General features: G+C 41.3%; 1 protein-coding gene across 3 annotated transcripts; it reads right to left on the reverse strand.

Moving 5' to 3' along the window:
- Positions 1-11,779: 11,779 nt before the first annotated feature.
- LOC111963362 (cell division cycle-associated protein 4-like) lies at positions 11,780-19,798 on the reverse strand. Of its 3 annotated transcripts, XM_070443382.1 has the most exons (5): positions 19,596-19,798; positions 19,116-19,313; positions 16,611-16,727; positions 16,048-16,184; positions 11,780-15,744 (listed from the first exon to the last, which is right to left on the reverse strand). In XM_070443382.1, exon 5 carries the CDS (start codon positions 15,733-15,735, stop codon positions 14,836-14,838), a length of 900 nt encoding a protein of 299 aa, XP_070299483.1. In that variant the 5' UTR covers positions 15,736-15,744; positions 16,048-16,184; positions 16,611-16,727; positions 19,116-19,313; positions 19,596-19,798; the 3' UTR covers positions 11,780-14,835. The 3 variants fall into 3 exon arrangements, with proteins under 3 accessions (XP_070299483.1, XP_023842520.1, XP_023842523.1); XM_023986752.2 differs by lacking the exon at positions 16,611-16,727; XM_023986755.2 differs by lacking the exons at positions 16,048-16,184; positions 16,611-16,727 and having other exon boundaries at positions 19,596-19,797.
- Positions 19,799-26,698: the final 6,900 nt, after the last annotated feature.

A 26,698-nucleotide genomic window follows, 5' to 3' on the forward strand; every position in this document is an offset into this window, starting at 1 on the left:
CTGTCACCTACAGATATTAGTACATGTGTTTTGATTGACCACAACAGTGGCTGAAACACATATATTAGAACTTAGGGCGCCCTCAGTCGGTTTCCGTTGGGTGTAGCTCTCGGCTGTCAATGCACCTGCGTCAGGTAAAGTTTCGTCATCGGGACGGCTCCAAAACATTACGAAGTAGGCTGCTGTATTTTATCATCTTGCAGATTCTTTAAAACTTAATCTGTTATAGAGACCTGCTACCGGTAAGGAATATTGGCCTATTTAGCTTCGTAGGATCTAACAGTGTATCGTGAGTTTAATGCATACAGTCAATGGTTTAATGTAATAATAACGAATGTAAGAGGGATATTTCAAATTAGTTCAGTCACAGTCTAGCAACGGCTTAGCATTATGTGTAGGTTATGGACCGTGTTTGTTGTTTTATTAATCAGTGTGTATAATTCTCTTTATATGCATATATCGCTGTTTTTGTGGCTATCGTTAACTGTTAATGACGTGTCTGTCCTTTCAGTAATATCCTCTGTTAAACCTAATATAGAGTATAAGTCTATGGGCTGTACAGGGAATCATAACAATAGAGAGAGTGAAGTCACTGAGGCTACTTCCGATCATCACAGCATTGCCTGATCTGTCCAGAAGTTGAGAGCATCTGTGGATGTGGACAGACGGATACATTTCAATTTCCTCCATTATCTGATCATTGTCCAAAAACACTCTTATTCGTTCAATTGAGGAATCATTCGTTTTTGCTTGTGGGGATTTTGAAGACTGGTCTGTCCAAACGGCTTGGGAAGAGAATGACCCCAAGGTGGACAGTGCATTTAGGGACTGGAGTTCTGCCAGGTCAGATACAGTTGACAGATCTTCATCTTTGTCTTTACCATGTTCTTCACCCATGAAAATAAACATCTCTAATCTCTCAATAAAGGTGAGAGTGCACCCATGTTTTTGTTCATTCAAAGTTGACCCAGTTAAGAGGAAATTATTACATGTAAAAGTCTATTGTAATTGTAAAGGTCAACAGTGAAGAGGCGACTCCAGGATGCCTTCCAGACAGAGTTCCTCTGCCCAGTGTCTGTGTTTTTTTTGCCCATCTGAATCTTTTATTGGCCAGTCTGAGATATGTTTTTCTTTGCAACTCTGCCTAGAAGGCCAGCATTCCGGAGCTGCCTCTTCTCTGTTGACGTTGAGACTGGTGTTTTGTGGGTACTATTTAATGAAGCTGCCAGTTGAGGACTTGTGAGGCGTCTGTTTCTCAAACTAGAAACTCTAATGTTCTTGTCCTCTTGCTCAGTTGTGCACCGAGGCCTCCCACTCCTCTTTCTATTCTAGTTAGAGCCAGTTTGCGATGTTCTGTGAAGGGAGTAGTACACAGCGTTGTACGAGATCCTCAGTTTCTTGGCAATTTCTCGCATGGATTAGCCATCATTTCTCAGAACAAGAATAGACTGACGGGTTTCAGAAGAAAGTTATTTGTTTCTGGCCATTTTGAGCCTGTAATCGAACCCACAAATGCTGATGCTCCAGATACTCAACTAGTCTAAAGAAGGCCCGTTTTATTGCTTCTTTAAACCAGGGCAACAGTTTTCAGCTGTGCTAACATAATTGTAAAAGGGTTTTCTAATGATCAATTAGCCTTTTAAAATGATCAACTTGGATTAGCACACACAATTGCCGTTGGAACACAGGAGTGATGGTTCCTAATAATGGGCCTCTGTACGCCTATGTAGATATTCCATTAAAAATCAGCCGTTTCCAGCTACAATAGTCATTTACAACATTAACAATGTCTACACTGTCACGTCCTGACCTTTGTTCCTTTTTTATGTCTCTATTTTAGTTTGGTCAGGGCGTGAGTTGGGGTGGGCATTCTATGTTTTGTTCTGTGTGTTTATATTCTATGTTGTAGGTCTAGGTTTTCTGTTTCTATGTGTTTGGCCTGGTATGGTTCTCAATCAGAGGCAGCTGTCTATCGTTGTCTCTGATTGAGACTGTTTTCCCACTATGATTTGTGGGTAGATGTTTTCTGTCTTTGTATTAGTTACCAGGCGGAACTGTTTCGGTCGATATTTTGATACAGAGTGCAGTTACAGTGTTACTATACCATTTTCTATGAATGTACTGAGTGATTTATTCTGTTTAACTATTGTCAAGAGCACAGGGAACAATGCTCCTCTTGAGATGATGCAACTCCGTGGTTAAGACTTTGGAAGTCAGTCACAGCACTCCACTAGAGGGCAGACTGGCCTCAAGTCCTGAACCCCATTTTGCAGACAAACAAAACTGTCTGCTGGCAATATTCACAAACAGTCAGCCCTGTGTGAGCTAGACATAAAATTGACATTAACCAATATTTTATTGAAGATATTTAACCTTTGTGTGGTGTTGTGGGTCCTTGGGACTCATTTTCAATGTTTACTAAAATAAAAATTATACTATTAATAACTTTTTCAACCTGAGACTCATTGGCCTTGGCCCATTTGCTGTGAAAAACATGTAAAATAACACATTTTCATTGAGTGCACACTGTGCACCCCCCTACACATTTATATTACATATGCTGTGTTCGGGTCCACTGTACCCAAGGGTAATAAAAGTGTGTGTGTAGGTGAAAACAAGTAAAAAATAAACAAAAGGTTTGCTGTGTGCCTTCACTCTGTCTTCCTCCTCCCTGGGCCTGTTGTTTCAACACAGCACCAAGAACCTCTCTGTCTGCCTGCCTGTCTCCTACTTTTCTTGCACTCTTTACCCTTTGGAGTGTGTGAAACTACACAATGTCTTGCGGGAACCTGCACAATGTTATTACAATACATTATTTTGACACATTGTAAAAAATTAAGTATTTTCCCACGCTCTACTCCACCCAGGTTCAAATTGGGGAAGGGACCCAACAAATAAATAACTTTGCATGTGTGGCTTCTTACCAAAATCAATTAGTTTGGCAAAAATAATCGCTGCTGTATGAGGGCCTTAGAAATCATTTTTGCAGAGAGAGAAGCTAGTGTGGAAGGAGCGTCTTCCACTTTGGAAGATGAACAATTTTCCAAAAATGAGGATCGTGTCTCTGTCAATTCAGAGTCTGACAGTGAGTTGGAGGAGGATGAGATTGACCCTCAGCCAGCCCCAGGACCAGCCGTCAGCAACCAGCTCATCAGCAGCCTGCAGGGGGAGAAATATGGATGTCAAAAAATGGTGTAATTGAAGGGTCTTCTTGCCCAAGGAATGAGGCACCCCCGCATGGCTGCCAATGTGATAAGGATGCAACCAGGGCGGATGGCGGTAACTCACGTTCATCCCAGACACCATATAGAAAATAATTCTGGACTGCACTAATTTGGAGGGATGTCTATGGAAAACTTCCACATTATTTCCAGGATTATCTGCTTCGATAACCGAGACACCAGACCAGCTTGGCGGCAGAGAGACAAGCTAGCTGCATTCAGGTCAATGTGGGACAAGTGGGTGGACCGCCTTCCCCTGTTTTACAACCCTGGGCCCAACGTTACTGTTGATGAGCAGCTTATGCCATTTAGGGGCCGCTGCACCTTCAGGCAGTACATACTAGAGGTCGACCGATTAATCGGAATGGCCGATTAATTAGGGCCGATTTCAAGTTTTCATAAATAAATAAACGATTTCCGATTGTTATTTTTTTTACACCTATATTTAACTAGGCAAGTCAGTTAAGAACACATTCTTATTTTCAGTGACGGCCTAGGAACGGTGGGTTAACTGCCTTGTTCTGCCCCTGAACGACAGATTTTTACCTTGTCAGCTCAGGGATTCAATCTTGCAACCTTACGGTTAACTAGTCCAACGCTCTAACCACCTGCCTCACAAGGAACCCGCCTGTTACACAAATGCAGTAAGAAGCCAAGGTAAGTTGCTAGCTAGCATTAAACCTATCTTATAAAAAACAATCAATCAATCATAATCACTAGTTAACTACACATGGTTGATGATATTACTAGTTTATCTAGCGTGTCCTGCGTTGCATATAATCGATGCGGTGCGCATTTGCGAAAAAGGACTGTCGTTGCTCCAATGTGTACCTAACCATAAACATCAATGCCTTTCTTACAATCAATACACAGAAGTATATATTTTTAAACCTGCATATTTAGCTAAAAGAAATCCAGGTTAGCAGGCAATATTAACCAGGTGAAATTGTGTCACTTCTCTTGCATTCATTGCACGCAGAGTCAGGGTATATGCAACAGTTTGGGCCGCCTGGCTCGTTGCGAACTAATTTGCCAGAATTTTACGTAATTATGACATAACATTGAAGGTTGTGCAATGTAACAGGAATATTTAGACTTATGGATGCCACCCGTTAGATAAAATACGTAACGGTTCCGTATTTCACTGAAAGAATAAACGTTTTGTTTTTGAGATGATAGTTTCCGGATTCGTCCATATTAATGACCTAAGGGTCGTATTTCTCTGTGTTATTATGTTATAATTAAGTTATGATTTGATAGAGCAGTCTGACTGAGCGATGGTAGGCACCAGCAGGCTCGTAAGCATTCATTCAAAGAGCACTTTCCTGCGTTTTGCCAGCAGCTCTTCGCAATGCTTCAAGCATTGCGCTGTTTATGATTTCAAGCCTATCAACTCCTGAGATTAGGCTGGTGTAACCGATGTGAAATGGCTAGCTAGTTAGCGGGGTATGCGCTAATAGCGTTTCAAACGTCACTCGCTCTGAGACTTGGAGTAGTTGTTCCCCTTGCTCTGCATGGGTAACGCTGCTTCGAGGGTGGCTGTTGTCGATGTGTTTCTGGTTCGAGCCCAGGTAGCGGCGAGGAGAGGGATGGAAGCTATACTGTTACACTGGCAATACTAAAGTGCCTATAAGAACATCCAATAGTCAAAGGTATATGAAATACAAATCGTATAGAGAGAAATTGTCCTATAATAACTACAACCTAAAACTTCTTACCTGGGAATATTGAAGACTCATGTTAAAAGGAACCACCAGCTTTCATATGTTCTCATGTTCTGACCAAGGAACTTAAACGTTAGCTTTTTTACATGGCACATATTGCACTTTTACTTTCTTCTCCAACAATTTGTTTTTGCATTATTTAAACCAAATTTAACATGTTTCATTATTTATTTGAGGCCAAATTGATTTTATTGATGTATTATATTAAGTTAAAATAAGTGTTCATTCAGTATTGTTGTAATTGTCATTATTACACATTTTTAATCGGCTTTTTTTGGTCCTCCAATAATCGGTATCTGTATCGAAAAATCATAATCGGTAAACCTCTCGTACATACATTCTAAACCCGCTAAATATGGAATCAAGATCTGGGCTGCCTGTGATGCTGTTTCATCATATGTGTGGAACTTGCAAGTGTATATGGGGAAGCCAGATGGAGGAGCCCCTGAGAAGAACCAAGGGATGTGGGTTGTCCTGGACGTGACACAGGGACTCCGTGGCTACAACATCACATGCAATAACTTTTACTTCGCAAAAGCTGGGACAGGAGCTCCTTAAGACGAAGCTGACGGTTGTAGGAACAGTACTAAAAAAACAAGCAAGAGCTCCCAACTCAGGGCCTCCCGAGTGGCGTGGTGGTCTAAGGCACTGCATCACAGTGCTAGCTGTGTCACTAGAGATCCTGGTTCGAGTCCAGGCTCTGTCGCAGCTGGCCGCGACCGGGAGACCCATGGGGCCGCGCACAATTGGCCCAGTGTTGTCCAGGTTAGGGGAGAGTTTGGCCGGCAGGGATGTTCGGGAGCAATGCACGCTGACACGGTCGCCAGGTGTACGGTGTTTCCTCTGACACATTGGTGCGGCTGGATTCCAGGTTAAGATTCCTGGTGCAGCTGGAATTGGAGTTAAGCACTGTCAAGAAGCAGTGTGGCTTGGCTGGGTTGTGTTTCGGAGGACGCACGGCTCTCGACCTTCTCCTCTCCCGAGTCCGTACGGGAGTTGCAGCGATGGGACAAGACTAACTACCAATTGAATACCACGAAAAAGGGGTAAAAAAATTCAATAAAAAAAGAGCTCCCACCTCAGCTGTTGAATAGATGGAACAGGCCTATCAATTCCTCTAAGTTTGTGTTCACGGGCCGACACGTCCCGTGTCCTATGTGCCAAAGGCAAAAATGTGGTACTCATGAGTATGCTGCATAGGGATGGGAGAATCTGCGGCCAGGAACATCAAAAACCAGAAACCTTAATGGATAACAATGCCACAAAAGGAGGGGTGGACAATTTAGACAAGCTGGTGACTGGCTACAGCTGCAAAAGAAGAACCCTATGCTGGCCACTTCTGATATTCTTCAACATCTTGGACATCTCGGCGTACAACGCGTTTGTCATCTGGATGGCGTTGAACCCAGATTGGAACAGAGCGAAGCTCCAGAGGAGACGGCTATTTCTCGAGGAGCTGGTCAAAGCATTAGTAAGACCTCAAATCCAGAGGAGGCAACATATGTCAAGGACCCCAGCTTCTGCAGCCATCGTGAGGAGGATTCAGGAGGAGGATGCTGCTGCCCCATCCGCCTGACCCACAGAACCAACTCCAATACTGAAAGTAAGTGTGAGTGATGTTGTTGCATGTGTTTGTCTGACCTTGGCCTGCTGTAACTATATATGTGAATGAGATGTTAGAAAAATACCTGAACTAAGTGTTTTCATCATTCTAGATTGCAGCCGGTAGCAACAAGAAGAAATGCTGCAATGTGTGTGGACCCAAGGACAGGAAGACACAGTACACATCAAGTGCAAGAAATACATTTGCAACACAATTTGTCCTTCCAATTTGTTCAGTTCAAAGAAATAAACATCAATAGTGATGAAAACCCTGTTTCATTTGTATAGCTTCAAGATAAACCTGATTTATTCCACCCATGTCTTGATTGTAATTGATTTTTGTTTACAAAAATCACATTATCAAAAAACAAATGGTGCTTTTATTGATAAATGTGATCTAGCAGAGGTAAATGGCTAATATTAACCATGTATGCTGTCTATATTTATTGTAACTGATATAAGTCAACATCTAAGTATTAAGTATTTTTTACGTAAATTGTTATGGCTGTATTGTTTTAAAAACCCAATCATGTTGTGGGTCCATCAGACTTGCAAACATTGGGTTAATAACAAAAACATGAAAACCACACAAGGGTTAATATTCATTAACAAGAGGCAAATCTCTGTATTACTTTTACTCATTATTTGTGGGTCAGGTGATTATGTTAAAACAGAATTAAACACAGAAATTGCAATGGGAAGACATCCACTGACGCAAAGCATTGTATAGTTTAAAATGTTATTAAACATAATTTAATTTCAATGTACGTATAAAACAAATACTGACATCTGACTACATGAACCAGGATAATGGCAGAATCTTTTCCAAGTTGATTCATTCCATATCATCATTATTTACAAATCTAAAAAGTTGATATTGCACTTAAAAGCCAGTGAACACATTGACTAGTAGTATTTGATACAGCAGATGTACAAGCCAAAGTTACTATCAGCCTCCTAACAAAACATGAATGAGCTGGAGGAAGACCTGTAACTTGCTAATAAGAGGAGTCATTCTCATGACCAATTGTTCTATTTTTGCTACACCTCAAAACAATTATGATCTCGAGAAACATAAAAGCTTACAAAAATGTATGACTGTCCCATTTGTCCATATATTTTGTAAAATACCCATCTCTAAGACTGCGTTTACACACGCAGCCCAATTTGAATCTATTTTCCACTAATTGGTCTTTTAACCAATCACATCAGATATTTTTCTGAGATTTGATCTGAATAGTCAAAAGACCAGTTAGTGAAAAAAATATCAGAATTGGGCTGCCTGTGTAAACGCAGCCTTAGTCTCACTGTAGAAACCTGGCTTGACATCTAGAGTGCATGGTCCAAATAGAAAAATAAGTAATGATTGGGTGTGTCTTCTTACTGTGGATAGGTGTTGTGGAAAACTGGATTGTTTGTGCTTTAACTAATTATGGAATCACATTATTGGTGTCTTCCATCTCTATCTTTCCCCCATTGTGTTCCTCTGTGTTTTGTTAAACTGCCTAAATACTCTAAACCACAGACATTTTTTCATGTGATTGGTCAATGGGGTATGATGGAGCTAATCAGCACAAAGCAGCGTAACAGAGAGGTTATTACATGTGTACAACTCCATCTGAGCCAGTTCTCTTCCATTTCAACCACCAGGATTTGCTTTTCCAGACAGAGAAAATAAGGGGTTGGTGATTGAGAACACTCCTCCCACATGTCATTTGATTGGCTGGCGGGTTGAGTCTATGAATAGAAATGTAATACTGAGAGCAAAACAATCACCTTTTCACAAGTAGGCCCGTCCTACATGACAAGATATGTAGTCCTACATTTTCCTCCCCCCTCTTATTTCCATATCTCTCTCATCTCCTCCCAGCTAGTGCACTGGTGGGATGTCAGAGTGAATTAAGATTACATCCCATTGCAGTGCAGGGGCTGAAGAGAGACAAAGGGACATGGAGGAAGGGAGGATGATCCTGGGTTGTATTGAGCCTTTACATGACACTCACATGTGGAGGAAGGCACTCACTGCTCAGCTCTCCACTGGATATATTCTTAACTTTCCTCATTGAAACTCAAATACTACATTTCTACAGAATTATTTTAAGTCTTTAAGGCACTGTTTTTTAAAGGGAAAAGTGGCTGCTGTAATTTGATTAAATGCAAAGATAATGTACAATTTCAAGAAGAGGCATTATATAATAGCACAAGCACTAAAGGTACAAGTATTTTTTCTCGCATTCTGCTGACTCCCTCAAAAACTGAACATTGTGTTCTCAGTAGATACACCGTCAAGTCTCTGTCACCTTAATAAAACTGTTATCGTATGACAAAAATACTGATGATGTCCAAATCCTTAACAACCAGGTCATGACCCCTTGATGTGAACAACATGTTTCACGAGTTGACTAGGATCTCCATAATGTGGTCCAGATTATTGAGGTCGGTCAGACACTGCTGTAACGTGCTGGCTGAGGTATAACTAGAGCACATCTTTAGTCCCTTGTCCCCCCAGGACGACACCCCGCACACCCAGGATGGGTAGCCGGCCAAGGCCGAGGGGATATCAGAGTCGTACATGGAGGTGTCAATGTCCTCAAAGATGTCATCCAGGGCAAGGTCCATGAGGTAGCCCAGGGAGTTTGTCATCTCGCCCTCAAAAGAGCGAAGGTGTGCGGAAGGGCTTTGTGCTCTGGGGTGCCCAGAGGAGCTGTCCTGTGAGGAAGATGTAGGCAACAAAGGGTGGGGCGGCGAGGAGACACCCAGTGTGTTTCCTTCAGCACACCCTGGGCAGGTGAGTGGGCCATCCTCCTCCCAAATACCATCTCTGAGAGAGTCATGGTGGACAGCATTTAAAGGCAAGTCTGAGAGGTCAGTTGTGTGGGTAGGTGCATCAGGGTGAGGGGAGAGTGAGTGGGCTGACAGGTCAAGACTACCTGGCAAATCCCTCTGCATGTCCTGTTGAATCTGCCTCAGGGTATTCACCAGCAGCACTGAGCGGTGCAGGCTTAGTTCTGCTCCTGTTCGACTGCGCTGTAGCTTGTCCAGGCATAGGCTGAGCACCAGCTGCTGCAGATGAGGCAGGTAAGAAGACCCACCCTGAGCCTGGACCTCAGCCTTCTCTGGCAAATAGATATTGAGCCCCTCTGCCTCATTACAACTGTTTCCACTTCATGCCACGACCCAACATAGATCTAGACAGGAAAGACATTGATCACTTTCACTGATCAACATTTGAGTGTGAAATATACACATCATTTGAGTCTTGTCTTCATATAGTTTTAAATCTAGTTTGTAATGTAAGGCTCTTGTTCAGTGAGTTGATAGGCTACTGTATTGGCCTACATGTGCAACTTGTGTACTTGCTGTTACTGTATTGGCCAGGTCTACATGTGCAACATTAGCCTAGACAGCAGATAGTGGGCGCTAATGAATGATGCTTTATGTACAAGCCGGTCCAATGGGGACACTTGAGTGTATTACCGGCTGGGCACATCAATCCTGGACGACAATGCAGCTCTAGCGCCCAATATCGGCTGCCTAGGCTAGTGCAACTTCTGACTCGCTGTTGACAGTGCTCGAATTAACTACTGTATTTATGCATATTTTCATGTGTAAGAAAGCAATAAATATGAGCTTGAGTTCAGGATGAATAATGCATCCCGAATTTTTTTACCATTATAATATTTACAATTTATGAAGTGCTGTTGAGACACGACTATCTAGAAAACGCAAACACAACATGCTCGTAATACTACCAATACAAATCACATAGGCTACTCTACCTGTATTATGGAGCTACTTCATTTGATTCCAACTCCTCGGTTTATAAAATATCCTGCGCATTGTCGATGAGTCGTTGCTCTCTCAGAAGACCGTCATTTACACAATTGAGTTTTCACTGCATCTTATTGAAATGTGAGGAAGGCAAGATCGTACAAATGTTTCGTTCAAAGGACGTGTCTTTTTTCGTTATGGCTATCCCCCTTCGCTGACCGCTGATAAACGTGTCTGTTTTGCTTGGAGGAGGGCTGACGTCCACTGAAGGGGGGCGGGACTACAGTGTAAAAGGAAACATGGAAAGGCAGAGACAGTTGCCGGATAGACCCATTATGAAAGCAGTTGATCGGCGAGACCAAGCCTCCACTAATTGTCATTGCGTGGTCTTTACCACTCACGGGGCTGGGAAATATGCAACACATTTGAGGCTTGTAACTTTTTACATGCGTTGAAATTCACAGTACCCAGGCTACATCGCAGCGCATCTGACTGCACATCAGAGTTATGTTACTGTTAAAACCATCGAACACGGTTACAGACGCATGGAGTACGAAGTTATATTCATACAATGTAAAGATTACATTTTCCTTATGAGAAAATAACTATTGTGGTGGATTGGCCCATGTACATCCATGCAAGGTCAAAAGTCTATTGTAATTGTAAAAGGTGTGTGTGCACATTACAAAAGTAAATTATTACCTTGGGAGGAACAAATTAATTGGAACAAATTTGGAGATCAATGTGTCTTTTTGAATGAGTCATTCAATATGTTTTAGTCATTTCAATGAGGATTTCGAAGAATATTCCATTAACACATTAATAAGTATAATGGTCTCACTTCATAATATAGTCAAATGTAAGTACCTAATTACTCCATTGTTAATATTTTTGTTACCATGAAAATAGTCAAAAAATTATGTAGTTTCAAATCCTGTGTTAAGAAATGCAATGTTAGTAGTCTCATGGAATACAATTTCTTGAGCACTACAGAAATCAATTGATATTATGGTGTGCATTTACATTTTTGTTGGTTGTACACTGATTGGTATGCACATTACACAGCTTACACTACAAATCAACCACAATACTTTAACTTACCTTTATACTAGCGGTCTAGCGGTTAGGATTCCTGGTTTTCACTCAGGCGGCCCGGGTTCGACTCCCGGTATGGGAACAACTGTTTTGGGGCGACAGGTAGTCTAGTGGTTAGAGCATTGGGCCAGTAATCGAAAGGTTGCTGAATCGAATCGCCGAACTGACAAGGTAAAAATATGTCGTTCTGCCCCTGAACAAGGGGCAGGCTGTCATTGTAAGAAAGAATTTGTTCTTAACTGACTTGCCTAGTTAAAAAAATATTTACAAAAAGGTCCTTAAATAAAAGGATCAATTTCATTAAAAAAAAAAAAATATGTATTTATACTAAGATTAATTTGATCAAATGAATTAAAATTTAAAAAATGACAAGATTTGCACCTTTTATTATAAAAAATATTTACAAAGGTCCTAAAATGTTTTCTTAATATAAAAATGCATATACTTTACAATTGTTAAGGTCTTTGAAATTCTAGCTGCTGTTTGAAGCAGTGACATCATTCAGAGGAGTGTTGTGGTAGTAATGACCAGAGTAATACTGTCAGATTTTACTGGTACGGTTTGCCTGAGTAATCTTTTCATCATGATAAGGAGACATTATGAAAAGAAATCTTTAGAGAAAGAGCTGCTTGTAAAAAATAATAGTTGAATTCTGTACAAAATATATTTTCGCAAATGAAATGCATAGTGAATAGGGGGGGTATTGAGTTGTAATTAAGCAATAAGGCAAAAGGGGGGGTGGTATATGCCCAATATATACCACGGTTAAGGTGTGCCTGGATACAGCCCTTAGCCATGGTATATTGGCCATATACCACAAACACCCGAGGTGTCTTATTTCTATTATAAATTGGTTACCAACGTAATTAGAGCAGTAAAAATGTTGTCATACCCGTGGTATATGGTCTGATATACCACAGCTTTCAGCCAATCAGCATTCAGGGCTCGAACCACCCGGTTTATAATATATCACATGGGTCTACACGGCTCAGTTTAAAAATCTATGTGGCATGTTTGTATCTGTATTTAATAAATTAAATAAATTAAAAGGAATAACTTAATGGGTCAACCAATAATTCTTAATTTGTAGTAATACAAATATCAGAAAATAAGGCTTCTTAATGCTGATATCAAGCAAGAGTTTCTCTAAATACTTTAACAAATCTAGTCTAGGTTTAAGGGATGGATTCAAATCAAGTAGGGGGGGGGAAAAACTGTGCCCATCTTGAGACCAACTGTGCCCAATGCTTAAAACCAAACCATAGGAAGACATTGGGTGACTCTGGCTACATTAAAATGTATCATATTAAAAATATGGGGGGAAATTATATTAAACCATACTGGTCAATGTCCCAAACTGTATATTGCAAAAATATATATTTCTATATACATACATACAGTTGAAGTCGGAAGTTTACATATACTTTGGAATCATTAAAACTCGTTTTTCCACCACTCCACAAATTTCTTGTTAACAAACTATAGTTTTGGCAAGTCGGTTAGGACATCTACTTTGTGCATGACACAAGTCATTTTTCCAACAATTGTTTACAGACAGATTATTTCACCTATAACTCACTGTGTCACAATTCCAGTGGGACAGAAGTTTACATACACTAAGTTGACTGTGCCTTTAAACAGCTTGGAAAAGTCCAGAAAATTATGTCATGGCTTTAGAAGCTTCTGATAGGCCAATTGACATAATTTGAGTCAATTGGAGATGTACCTGTGGATGTATTTCAAGGCCTAACTTCAACCTCAGTGCCTCTTTGTTTGACATCATGAGAAAATCTAAAGAAATCAGCCAAGACCTCAGAAAATAAATTGTAGACCTCCACAAGTCTGGTTCATCCTTAGGAGCAATTTCCAAACGCCTGAAGGTACCACGTTCATCTGTACAAACAATAGTACACAAGTATAAACACCATGGGACCACGCAGCCGTCATACCGCTCAGGAAGGACATGCGTTCTGTCCCCTAGAGATGAGCGTACTTTGGTGCGAAAAGTGCAAATCAATCACAGAACAACAGCAAAGGACCTTGTGAAGATGCTGGAGGAAACAGGTACAAAAGTATCTATATCCGTAGTAAAACGTGTCCTATATCGACATAACCTGGAAGGCCGCTCAGCAACGAAGAAGCCACTGCTCCAAAACCGCCATAAAAAAGCCAGACTACGGTTTGCAACTGCAAATGGGGTCAAAGATCGTACTTTTTGGGGGAGAAATGTTCTCTGGTCTGATGAAACAAAAATATAACTGTTTGGCCATAATGACCATTGTTATGTTTGGAGGAAAAAGGGGGATGCTTGCAAGCCGAAGAACACCATCCCAACCGTGAAGGACGGGGTGGCAGCATCATGCTGTGGGGGTGCTTTGCTGCAGGAGGGACTGGTGCACGTCACAAAATAGATGGCATCATGAGGCAGGAAAAGTATGTGGATATATTGAAGCAACATCTCAAGACATCAGTCAGGAAATTAAAGCTTGGTCGCAAATGGATCTTCCAAACGGACAATGACCTCAAGCATACTTCCAAAGTTGTGGCAAAATGGCTTAAGGACAACACAGTCAAGGTATTGGAGTGGCCATCACAAAGCCCTGACCTCAATCCTATAGAAAACTTGTGGGCAGAACTGAAAAAGCATGTGTGAGCAAGGAGGCCTACAAACCTGACTCAGTTACACCAGCTCTGTTAGGAGGAATGGGCCAAAATTCACCCAACTTATTGTGGGAAGCTTGTGGAAGGCTACCCGAAACGTCTGACCCAAGGTAAACAATTTAAAGGCAATGCTACCAAATACTAATTGAGTGTATGTAAACTTCTGACCCACTGGGAATGTGATGAAAGAAATAAAAGCTGAAATAAATAATTCTCAGCTATTATTTTGACATTTCACATTATTAAAATAAAGTGGTGATCCTAACTGACCTAAGACAGGGAATTTTTACTGGAATTAAATGTCAGGAATTGTGAAAAACTGAGTTTAAATGTATTTGGCTAAGGTGTATGTAAACTTCCAACTTCAACTGTACGTACATGTTTCACTAATATTTGTTTTACTCTTTAGGAAAATATGCATCTCTTCAGAAGTTTGGATGTTCGGGTCTATTTGTGTGTAGTGTAATGACATTGTTCTTCAGTCCATACATATTACAATAAATAAAAACAAAACTGGAAAAATAGATTGTATGACAAAAAGAAATATAGAAAAGTATGTAAAATAAGAAAAATCGTAATGGTATAGGTTGTAATCTCTGCCCACTTAGAGATGCACAGCTGCATGTCGTAACACTGAATATGTTCTTGATTTCATAAACCCTCAACATCTGAACATATAATAACACCATATCCATGTACGCACCACGTGCACAGTCTGTAAAGAGTCTGCAAAGTAAGTATGCAATGAAGTGTGTTGTTTCTCAGGAGCCCACTATGATCTCCATGATGTGGTCCAGTTCATTGAGGTCTGATCGGCAGCTGGTGCTGGAACTGAGGGGTGAGGGCCCATGGGAGGACAGGCTCTCCAGGAGGTCATAGGGCCCCATCTTAGGAACACTCTGCATTCCTGTCAGCACTGTATCAAGGTCGTAGTAAGACGCATCCACGTCTGAAAACAGTTCCTCCAGAGCAGGGTCGGGGCTGGGCGCAGGGTTTTTGATCTCGAACGTGCCAAAGACCTGCTCTGCTGTCCTGGTGTCCTCCACCAGGCTGTCACGCTCCCTCTCCTCCCCCTCTGAGCCAGACCCACACTCCTCACTGTCCTCCTCCTCATCATCATCATCATCTTCACCTGTGTCCTCTTCCCAGCAGGGGTCCATGCCAAAGGTGCCTGGCAGGTAGGAGGTTGGGGCTTGGGGGGAGACAGTGGACATAGTCATTCCCACCTCTGCCACCTCCTCCGCAGGGCAGCCCTCTGACCCCACCACTGGGAAGGGCTTGGGGACCTGCTCCCCCTGGGCTGCCTCTGTCTGCCGACACAGCACCTCGGTGGCCACCAGGCGGTCTGCAGAGCACTGGGCAGCAGCGTTGGCAGCACTCAGGGCCTGGGTCATGATCTGCCAGGTGCCGTCCTGGGTCATCTCCTCCTGGATCTGCCTCACCGTGTTGGCAATCAGCACCGAACGGCACAGATTAGGCTCCACCAGCATGTGGCACAGCTGCAGTTTGATCAGGGACATGTCCAGCAGGGACTGCCGCTGCAGGCTGTAGGACGACAGCATCCTCACAGCTGCCAAATTCGACTGATTCACATCCTCACCGCCTGCCACAGGTTCCTCCCTGGAGTCGGAAAACTTGCGCTTCGTGCCCTTCGGGAACATTTTGGCTCTCTGGGGTGAAGGGAAACGGAAAGAGTGTTATTGGTGACAAACCGGCCACAAAAACTTCACATTCTAACAAACACACATGATATCATGAAATACTGTGTTGTCTTGATGAATTTTAGTTATCAAAACTACATTCAAAAGATTTATGAATTTATAATGTGTGGTGTTATGTTTGAAGTGTGTGGCATAAGGACAAACTTTTCATTGGTAAGAGAATTTCATGAAGAATCTCTACAGGTTAGCTAAATATTAATGTAATGTGCTACAGTATAAATAGCTTGTTGTTTTTCTGAAAGTTTGCTATACCTTTCCTGTTGAGAGGCACAGGCATTAGCATAGCAGCTTGGTCCCGGCTGCAGCGCTTCAGTACTTTTGTACAAGCAACAAGCAGCTTTTGTTCTGCACCCTTTCTGCCCATTTTAGGCCAGTCTGAAGCAAGGCTCCTGCTGGGCGGAACAACCACACTTTTAACAGACCCACTGAACCACCGAAAATACAGCATGTTACCAACCAACTACCATCACTGCGGTCAAAATCAGGACAGGTCAGGCTTCTCTCAACAACAAAAAACACAATCAGCTCATGTACATACACTATCCCACCCCACTGCCACCTGTCGTCAAACATCTAAATATTGGCAAAAGTTAGTTCACTTCTGTACTACCGGAGTGAAGTTAATAGGACACATACTGGGTGAGAAAAGTCAAAAGAATACCACACAGGTTTAAATGTGATATGTTTGAGATATACACACCATGCTCCAAAAAATATAACTGCTAGAATGTCATTAAAGGGAAAGGAGGAACAGTGAAAATTAACCTTCCTGAAGCAGTATCTCTGTCTGAATGAGAAGATATCAGAAGACTTGCCTCAAAACAACAGGGGACGGCTGTTGACTCCAAGGGACCAACAAGCAGGGAAGAGCAGAGTAGGAAGAGAACACAGGACAGGAGCCTGTGTGACATCACACTACATTTTCCATCAGACTAAAACAAAGGAACTTCTGTCAGGGTGTGCATCTCCTCAGAGAGAGCAGTGGGTGGGGCAGTAATTGGAGTTACTACTCTGCTACATGGATCAACCATCTACGAAGCAAGAAATGATATCAAACAGGAGGCAAGTATGAAATAAAGGAACCTAATACAGTAACATTTTGGTTCAAAACAGCAAACATTTGCACTTAATAGATTATTTTAACACTATACTAGCTTATGGCAAAAAAAAGCACAGTTGATAATAGCAACTTAAGCAATGTTCCTAATAAGCAAATGTCTTGTATCTATCTATTCTAAGGCTGCAGGGATAGACTGTGGACATCACAGGGGCACAATCTATCAGTCTGCCAAGCAAAGGACATTGAGCTTTGGTCCTACCTGAGAAGACATCTCAGCACTGGAGCAACAAATAACATCACAAGTGACACTGTCGCATTTACTGTATGTTTTCACCATTGGAAGCAATCAGGAAAGTGCTTTTTAGTGTGTTAATGAACCTAACTTGAATGCAGACTTTATGGCCGACCACTTAGCCTAACCATTGCTTTCACTAGAGGGTGGTTATGTGCTTCTAATGTCATTAGCCATCAATAAACCATGATGAAAAACAATCTGTCACATAATTGGACTGGTGCCCTTACTGAAATCTAAGATCATGTTAGCTGCAAGAACTGAAGACTGCAAATGGACCTGCCTCAGACCACAGATAAAATGCACAAACAGTCTGATACAATCCTCTGGGGTACAAGACAACTGTCAAATTCAGCAAATGTTGTGTTCTAAATAGCTAGAACCCAAATAATAACTCCACATTTTCTAGTCCAATTCATGAGTAGCGTTGCCAGGGACCCTATTCAAAATACAAAATGTGAGGCTGACACATGTACTTTCTCTGTTTCTCCGTTGTTACCTTAGTGGTAACTGTAAAAAATAATGGAGAATTTCTAGCTAAGAAGCAAAATACTACACAAGTAACAAAAACACAGGGTTCATATTAATTCACCATTCCACCCACAAACAATAGGTGTCTACTATGGGAGTATAGCTGATTGGATATCTGAAAACAAGGAAAAAAGGAGGCGCAATCATTTTGATGAGACAAAAACTAGTTACTGGTGCCAGGCAGGGGACTTTTTGCTCTTTATGAACACTGCAAACCTAAAAGGCCTGTTCAATACAAATCTGTTAGGTTGTAATCCATTGACAAATAGGATCTAATAGGTTAATGTGGCTATAATAAAACAAAACATAGGTCAAGCCAACATACACCCCTTCAAATTAGGACAGCAGGTAGCCTAGTGGTTAGGGCGTTGGGCCAGTAACCGAAAGGTTGCTGGATTGAATCCCTGAATTGACAAGGTAAAAATCTGTCGTTCTGCCCCTGAACAGGCGGTTAACCCACTGTTCCCCAGTAGGCCGTCATTGTAAATAAGAATTTGTTCTTTTCTGACTTGCCTAGTTAAATAAAGGTTAAATGAAAAGAAAAAAAACATCTTTAAAGTTGAATCATTGTTTTGATGAATCAAGGTTTTTTACTCCAAACAATTAATCTGTCAGTACCAAATGTAAGGAGGGAACCTCATTCATGCATGCTGTGCTTGTTGTACTCTGTGTTATGCCTCAGTTATATTACACCGTTCTAAACGTCAAAGAGCAGCAAGGCTTAATACATAAAATAGCATTAACACCCACAGCTCCACCAGAGATCCTCCTCCTCGTCTCTGGCTCCACCTAGGAATTGTCTCCCCTCCCCCACAATACTGACGTTGACAGTATTTCCGCTGCCGCTTATGCTTATTTGAATGGAGAAATTAGCTGACTACGCAACAGTGCGAGTGTGTATCCTGCAATTCATAATAGGTTAATACAAAAATATGTACATAATGAAATGAGTTATTTATTTTGCACTCGCTGCAATAGCGCATGTCCTTCTCTGGTAGCTGTACCGCATGCTTTGTCTAGCTCGAGCAACAGGGACGCTGGGGCGACAACGGAGATGAGGCCATTTTGAAATAACTAGCTACGTTACCTACTGTAGCTAGCTAATTCCCACTCTGCGATATAATTGTTTAACTATAAAATAACGGATATAATTGGGGTAGATTATTACAACACTGTTTTAAAATGACGAACTTCCCTTTTCCAACTACATTTCTCCACTCCCTAACTGGCATGGATACTCCCGCATGAAAATTGTTTAGCTACCTAACTACCGTTAACTAACGTTACCTAGCTAAATGTGTAGCTAGCGCGCACCCCCCCCCCTCCCCTCCCCTCACCAGACTAACATTTGACAAGAGTTTCGGAGATAAACATTTCAATAAATGCCCCATATCAATCCTAACAAATAAATACAGTCGGTTAATTCATTTGTCGTACCTTTATTTTTACTTTATTCCGGTGTTGGTCATAGGATCCTCTGTAGAAAGCGGAGATCAGGCTGAGATGAGATCATTTATGCCACGGCTTCAAAACTAGCTACCTCGTCTTCACTGCTCCCTGCTTGCTACGGCCAGGGAGCAGGAGGGGTGAATGGGGCGGGTTCCATGCATCTTGATAGACAGGCTGTCATTGTCACTTGAACGAGAGCACCAGAACAAAAGGTACACTCCACACTCTCAAAATGCAAAGAAATGGCACAGCAACAACAGTACATGTAAATCAAAGCTCGCGTGCGTTTTTCCCCACAACTGCAGACTAATCAGTGCATAGCGCGGAAATTGTTATGTCAAAGCAAAACATTTTTGTTTTTAAATCAACAATAAATAAAATACAACTACGATGAGTTATACAGAATATAATGACATTGGAGCTTTTGACTTAAAAAAAATATTATTTCATTGTTCAAATTTGGCTTACCAAGGATTTTTGTTATCCCCTCTTTTGACAAATGACTCTTCCAATCTTACTCTGAGTTTGTAGTTCGTGGGTATGAAATTGGATGTGTTTGGCCAAAAACGTAGTGACGGTACAACACCGTAACACGATCGGAAATGGCGGCGAGTAGTGCGGACGAAAATGAGAAATGTAGAAAAAGTTGGTGAAGCAGCTTCTGTGCTGGAACGCGAACAATATGGGTGTCAGTTCTGAGGGTATGTAATGGGAGGATGAGCATCAAGGACCGGAATGGTCAGTAGTGGAAAGACATAGGAAGAAGAGAGATCATGATACAGAAAGCAGTAGTGATGTGTTGGAGTGGAAAGTTGTGATCAGTGGTGGGAAAAGTACTCAATTGTCATATTTGAGTAAAAGTAAAGATACCTTCATAGAAAATGATTCAAATAAAAGTGAAAGTCACCCAATAAAATAATACTCTAAAAGTATTTGGTTTTAAATATACTTAACTATTAAAAGTAAATAGAATTACTCAAATGTACTTAAGTATTAAAAGTAAAAGATATAAACAATTTCAAAAAACTTATTTTAAGCAAACCAGACTGCACAATTATCTTGTTTTTTTACATTTACGAATAGCCAGGGTCACACTCCAACACTCAAGACATAATTTGCAAACGAAGCATTTGTGTTTAGTGAGTCCGCCAGATCAGAGGCAGTAGGGATGACCAGGTGATCTTCTCTTGATAAGTCTGGGAATTGGACCATTTTCCTGTAAAAATGTAACGAGTACTTTTGAGTGTCAGAGAAAATGTATGGAGTAAAAAGTACATTATTTTCTTTAGGAATGAAGTAAAAGTAAAAGTTGGCAAAAATATAAATGGAAAAGTAAAGTAGAAATACCCCAAAAAACTACTTAATAAAAATAAGTACTTTAAAGTATTTTTACATTAGAACTTTACACCACTGGTTGTGATAGTGTTTAATGAGACCACAGGGCCTCACTTACACCCTATCCGACTAACTAATTCCATTGAGATAGAGGGACAGTTGGAAGTCGGAAGTTGGAAGTCGGAAGTTTACATACACCTTAGCCAAATACATTTAAACTCCTGACATTTAGTCCTAGTAAAAATTCCCTGTCTTAGGTCAGTTAGGATCACCACTTTATTTTAATAATGTAAAATGTCAGAATAATAGTAGAGAGAATGATTTATTTCAGCTTTTATTTCTTTCATCACATTCTCAGTGGGTCAGAAGTTTACATACACTCTAGTAGTATTTGGTAGCATTGCCTTTAAATTGTTTAGCTTGGGTCAAATGTTTCGGGTAGCCTTCCACAAGCTTCCCACAATAAGTTGGGTGAATTTTGGCCCATTCCTCCTGACAGAGCTGGTGTAACTGAGTCAGGTTTGTAGGCCTCCTTGCTCGCACACGCTTTTTCAGTTCTGCCCACAATTTGTCTATGGGATTGAGGTCAGGGCTTTGTGATGGCCACTCCAATACCTTGACTTTGTTGTCCTTAAGCCATTTTTCCACAACTTTGTGGAAGTATGCTTGGGCTCATTGTCCATTTGGAAGATCCATTTGCGACCAAGCTTTAACTTCCTGACTGATGTCTTGAGATGTTGCTTCAATATATCCACATAATTTCCCTCCCTCACAATGTCATCTATTTTGTGACGTGCACTAGTCCCTCCTGCAGCAAAGCATCCCCACAACATGATGCTGCCAACCCCGTGCTTCACGGTTGGGATGGTGTTCTTTGGCTTGCAAGCCTCCCCCCTTTTCCTCCAAACATAACGATGATCATTATGGCCAAACAGTTCTATTTTTGTTTCATCAGACCAGATGACATTTCTTTGTTCCCATGTGCAGTTGCAAACCGTAGTCTGGCTTTTTTATGGCGGGTTTGGAACAGTGGCTTCTTCCTTGCTGAGCAGCCTTTCAGGTTATGTCGATACAGGACTCGTTTTACTGTGGATATAGATACTTTTGTACCTGTTTCCTCCAGCATCTTCACAAGGTCCTTTGCTGTTGTTCTGTGATTGATTTGCACTTTTCGCACCAAAGTACGCTCATCTCTAGGGGACAGAACGCATCTCCTTCCTGAGCGGTATGACGGCTGCGTGGTCCCATGGTGTTTATACTTGTGTACTATTGTTTGTACAGATGAACGTGGTACCTTCAGGCGTTTGGAAATTGCTCCTAAGGATGAACCAGACTTGTGGAGGTCTACAATTTATTTTCTGAGGTCTTGGCTGATTTCTTTAGATTTTCTCATGATGTCAAACAAAGAGGCACTGAGGTTGAAGTTAGGCCTTGAAATACATCCACAGGTACATCTCCAATTGACTCAAATTATGTCAATTGGCCTATCAGAAGCTTCTAAAGCCATGACATAATTTTCTGGAATTTTCCAAGCTGTTTAAAGGCACAGTCAGTTTAGTGTATGTAAACTTCTGACCCACTGGAATTGTGACACAGTGAATTATAAGTGAAATAATCTGTCTGTAAACAATTGTTGGAAAAATGACTTGTATCATGCACAAAGTAGATGTCCTAACCGACTTGCCAAAACTATAGTTTGTTAACAAGAAATTTGTGGAGAGGTTGAAAAACTAGTTTTAATGACTCCAACCTAAGTGTATGTAAACTTCCAACTTCAACTGTAGGTGAAGTGAAATTAGCTTGGTTCATTGGAAATGGTAGATTGTTAATATTGTGTGGTAGTCAGGCTCAACAAGAGAAGATTCTGAAAATGGAAAAGCTTAATGGGAAGAAGATTAAAAGCTGTGTCCTTTGTTCTTATGCTAGATTGAGGGGAGTCATCACTGGGGTCCCAATATCTAAAGTACAAAAGTTTGGACACAGCTACTCATTCCAGGGTTTTTCTTTATTTGTACTATTTTCTACATTGTAGAATAATAGTGAAGACATCAAAACTATGAAATAACACATATGGAATCATGTAGTAACCAAACAAGTGTTAAACAAATCAAAATATATTTTATACTTGAGATTCTTCAAAGTAGCCACCCTTTGCCTTGATAACTTTTGACTGGTACTGTACGTCCACAGATGATATTAAAGAAAATGTGAAGGGAGGCAGAGTGATTGAGGTCAAAAGGTTGATCAGTAGGAAAGAGGGTCAAAGAAGTCAAAGCTTATCAGTGATGTTGAGGTCTGAGAAAGTCTTGCTGGGGAAAGTACACGTAGGATTTCTTATTTCGAATGTTAGAGAACTTGTCCCATATGCACTGCAGTGTTTTAAAAGCCAAAGAATGGGACATGTAGCTGCTCAGTGTAAAGAAAGAAAGGAAGTGTGGAGGGGCACATGAGTATGGTGAATGTGGAAGCAATGTGAAGGTTAAGTGCTGTAATTATGGGGGATAACACAGTGCTGCATTTGGTGGATGCCAGGTACAGAGAGAGGCTAGAGAGGCTCAGAGAAATGTAATCAGTCATGATGTATCGTATGCAGAGGCCGTAAAACAAATTGGTAGAACTACAGTGCAGACTGATGGAGCTTACATGGATGTACCTGTAGTAAGTGGACCAACTGTTGGGGCTGGTGCTTCTGATGGTCTTGGCATGGTTTCGAGGCCTGRTCAGAAATCTTGTGCTCATGAATGTGTGGTGTCAAAGGACACGTTGATAATGAATAAAGTTCACTTCATAGTTTTTATTGGTAAGGTTATCAATATGACTCGGTTTGTAGAAAGCAGAAATGCCAGGTTAAAGGTTTTTTTGGAGATGGCAAAATACATTTTGGGTGTAACAGATATTACTGTTGAAATGGTTGTTGACATGCTGAACAATCCAAAGGGTGGAGTGTCTCAGCATGATATAGATAAAGTTTAATGGGTTTTTGGGGGAGGGTGTGGTAGAAGTTAGGGATTTATTTGTTTTTTTATTTTATTTTCATGGTAGTACAGAATTGGGCAGATCATGATTGATCATACATTCCAGCACAGTAGGTGGCAGCATGTACTTAAACGATTGTTTGCGTACCGCCATGATATCATAGAAGAAGAAGAAGCAGCAGCAGCAGCAGCAGCAGCAGCAGCAGCAGCAGCAGCAGCAGCAGCAGCAAAACAAGAAGACGACAGCGACCACGTTTGTCCTGCAGGGAGAGCTGTTGCTAATTCAAGTAATGACTGGCAGATGTTATAAGGTTTTGTATGGCTGTTATAATAACCTTTTGTGTTTGGTTTCAGTTGAGTGTATGTACTTATGTCATGTTTGCATTTGTGCGTACCAGTTAGATTGTGTGAATGTACAGTTGAAGTCAGAAGTTTACATACACCTTAGCCAAATACATTTAAACTCAGTTTTTCCACAATTCCTGATATTTAATCCTAGTAAAATTCCCTGTCTTAGGTCAGTTAGGATCACCATTTTACTTTAAGAATGTGAAATGTCAGAATAATAGTAGAGAGAATAATTTATTTCAGCTTTTATTTCTTTCATCACATTCCCAGTGGGTTAGAAGTTTACATACACTCAATTAGTATTTGGTAGCATTGCCTTTAAATTGTTTAACTTGGGTCAAACATTTCGGGTAGCCTTCCAAAAGCTTCCCACAATAAGTTGGGTGAATTTTGGCCCATTCCTCCTAACAGAGCTGGTGTAACTGAGTCAGGTTTGTAGGCCTCCTTGCTCGCACACGCTTTTCAGTTCTGCCCAAAAATTTCTATTCCACAGGTAATCTCCAATTGACTCAAATGATGTCAATAGCTTCTAAAGCCATGACATCATTTTCTGGAATTTTCCAAGCTGTTTAAATGCACAGTCAACTTAGTGTATGTAAACTTCTGACCCACTGGAATTGTTATACAGTGAATTATAAGTGAAATAATCTGTCTGTAAACAATTGTTGGAAAAATGACTTGTGTCATGCACAAAGTATTTGTCCTAACCGACTTGCCAAAACTATAGTTTGTTAACAAGACATTTTTGAAGTGGTTGAAAAATGACTTTTTGTCACGTTCTGACCTTTATTTCCTTTGTTTTGTCTTTATTTAGTATGTTCAGGGCGTGAGTTGGGGTGGGCAGTCTATGTTTGTATTTCTATGTTTTCCTATTTCTGTGTTTGGCCTGATATGGTTCTCAATCAGAGGCAGGTGTTTTGTGTTGTCTCTGATTGGGAACCATATTTAGGTTGCCTGTTTTGTGTTGGGTTTTGTGGGTGGTTGTTTTCAGTCTTTGTGTGTCTGCACCAGATAGAACTGTTTCGGTTGTCACTTTTGTTGTTTTGTATTTTGAGTGTTCACCTTTATTAAAACAAGATGAACAATTACCACGCTGCGCATTGGTCCTCCGATCCTTCTAACTTATCCTCCTCAGACGAGGAAGACGACAGCCGTTACACTTAGGTTGGAGTCATTAAAACTGTATGTAAACTTCTGACTTCAACTGTATTCTTTTAAACGTTAGAAAATACACACATCTAATTTCATAATCAATATTTTAGTCAAATGTGGTTCAAGTAATCACAAAAACAAGGGGCAAATCATTACTGAGAGCAAAGGCTCCATACAAGTTAGAACTTTGTAAATTAAATAAATAATTCTAGTAACATTCTTACTATTAACACCCAACTTATCTTTGACTTTTCTTATTATTATTCAATATAATACTGCACCCAAACAAATACAACTATATACAAATAAATCCAATACAATTATATACTTCAGAAACATTCAAATAACTACCAGAATCCTATTCAATAAGCGAGTTAAACACAGTTTGGAATTTCATAACATGTTTACATATGTAAAAAGTTTTAAAAAAAACAGCAACAAGAAAAACATACTTTGCCAGTTGCAACACATTGTTGCAGGTCCCATGTGAAACCGCTACAAAATCTGACATTTTTGGGGGTTATTTTACACTACATCAGGAATTGGAAATGGTGATAAAGAATTGGGATATAATTGTATTAAATATCCAAAAGGAAACTAATTAAATAACATGAAACTAAGTCATTAATTATGATTGAACCAGTACATCCATGTTATTAATGTCATGCCCTGACCGTAGAGATCCTTTTTATGTCTCTATTGTGGTTGGTCAGGGCGTGAGTTTGGGTGGGCATTCTATGTCTGGTGTTCTATGTTGTCCTTGTTTTGTATTTCTGTGTGTTTGGCCTGGTATGGTTCTCAATCAGAGGCAGCTGTCTATCGTTGTCTCTGATTGAGAATCATACTTAGGTAGCCTCTTCCCACCTGTGTTTGTGGGTGGTTGTTTCCTGTTTAGTGTTTGTTTCACCTTTCAGGACTGTTCGTTTGTCGTGTTTGTTGTTTTGTCAAGTGTTGCATATTTTATTAAAATATATATACACTTACCACGCTGCACCTTTGTCCTCTTCTCCTTCTCCCGACGACGTGCGTTACAGAACCACCCACCAACAAAGGACTAAGCAGCGTGGGAACATGGACACCTGGACATGGGAGGAAATTTTGGACGGCAAAGGACCATGGGCACAGCCGGGAGAGTATCGCTGTCCGAAAAAGGAGCTGGAGGCAGCTAAAGCAGAACGGCGACACTACGAGGAATTGGCGCGAGGTAACGGGCACGAGAGGCAGCCACAGATTTTTTTGGGGGGGGGAACTTTCCTATATGTCTCCCCAGCCTGGTGAGTCCTGTGCATTCTCCCAGAGCCAGGCCACCTGTGTGTCTCTCCACTCCAGTGTGGATCCATGGCAAGAAGCCTCCAGTGATGATCCATGACACGAAGCCTCCAGTGATGATCCATGGTACGAAGCCTCCAGTGGTGATCCATGGCACGAAGCCTCCAGTGCAGAGTCTCCCTCCTGTCCGCGAGCAGCCAGAGTCTCCTCCTGTCCGGGGCCCGCTGGCGAGGGTCCCTGGTCCGGAGTCGGCGGAAGGGTCCCGTCCACGCAGGCCATAGGGAGGGTCTATGGGTGGGGCATTTCACTGCTGGTGGCGGCTCGTGGTGCGGGTGGACCCCGCTCCACCTTAGTCTTGGACTTGGGTGGCGCCTCTGGAGGGCGGGGTCCACGTCCCGCACCAGAGCCCCGACCAGAGGTAGAAATGCCACCCAGACCTGGCCCTATAGGTTAGGTTTTTGCGCGGAGTCGCGGACCTTTGGGGGGGGGGGG

The sequence above is a fragment of the Salvelinus sp. IW2-2015 genome, linkage group LG4q.2 (genome assembly GCF_002910315.2).
Source record: "Salvelinus sp. IW2-2015 linkage group LG4q.2, ASM291031v2, whole genome shotgun sequence".
NCBI lineage: Eukaryota > Metazoa > Chordata > Actinopteri > Salmoniformes > Salmonidae > Salvelinus > Salvelinus sp. IW2-2015.

Excerpts from the sequence above, each read along its gene's own strand:
- LOC111963362 (XM_023986752.2), bottom strand. The coding sequence starts at position 15,735 with ATGTTCCCGAAGGGCACGAAGCGCAAGTTTTCCGACTCCAGGGAGGAA.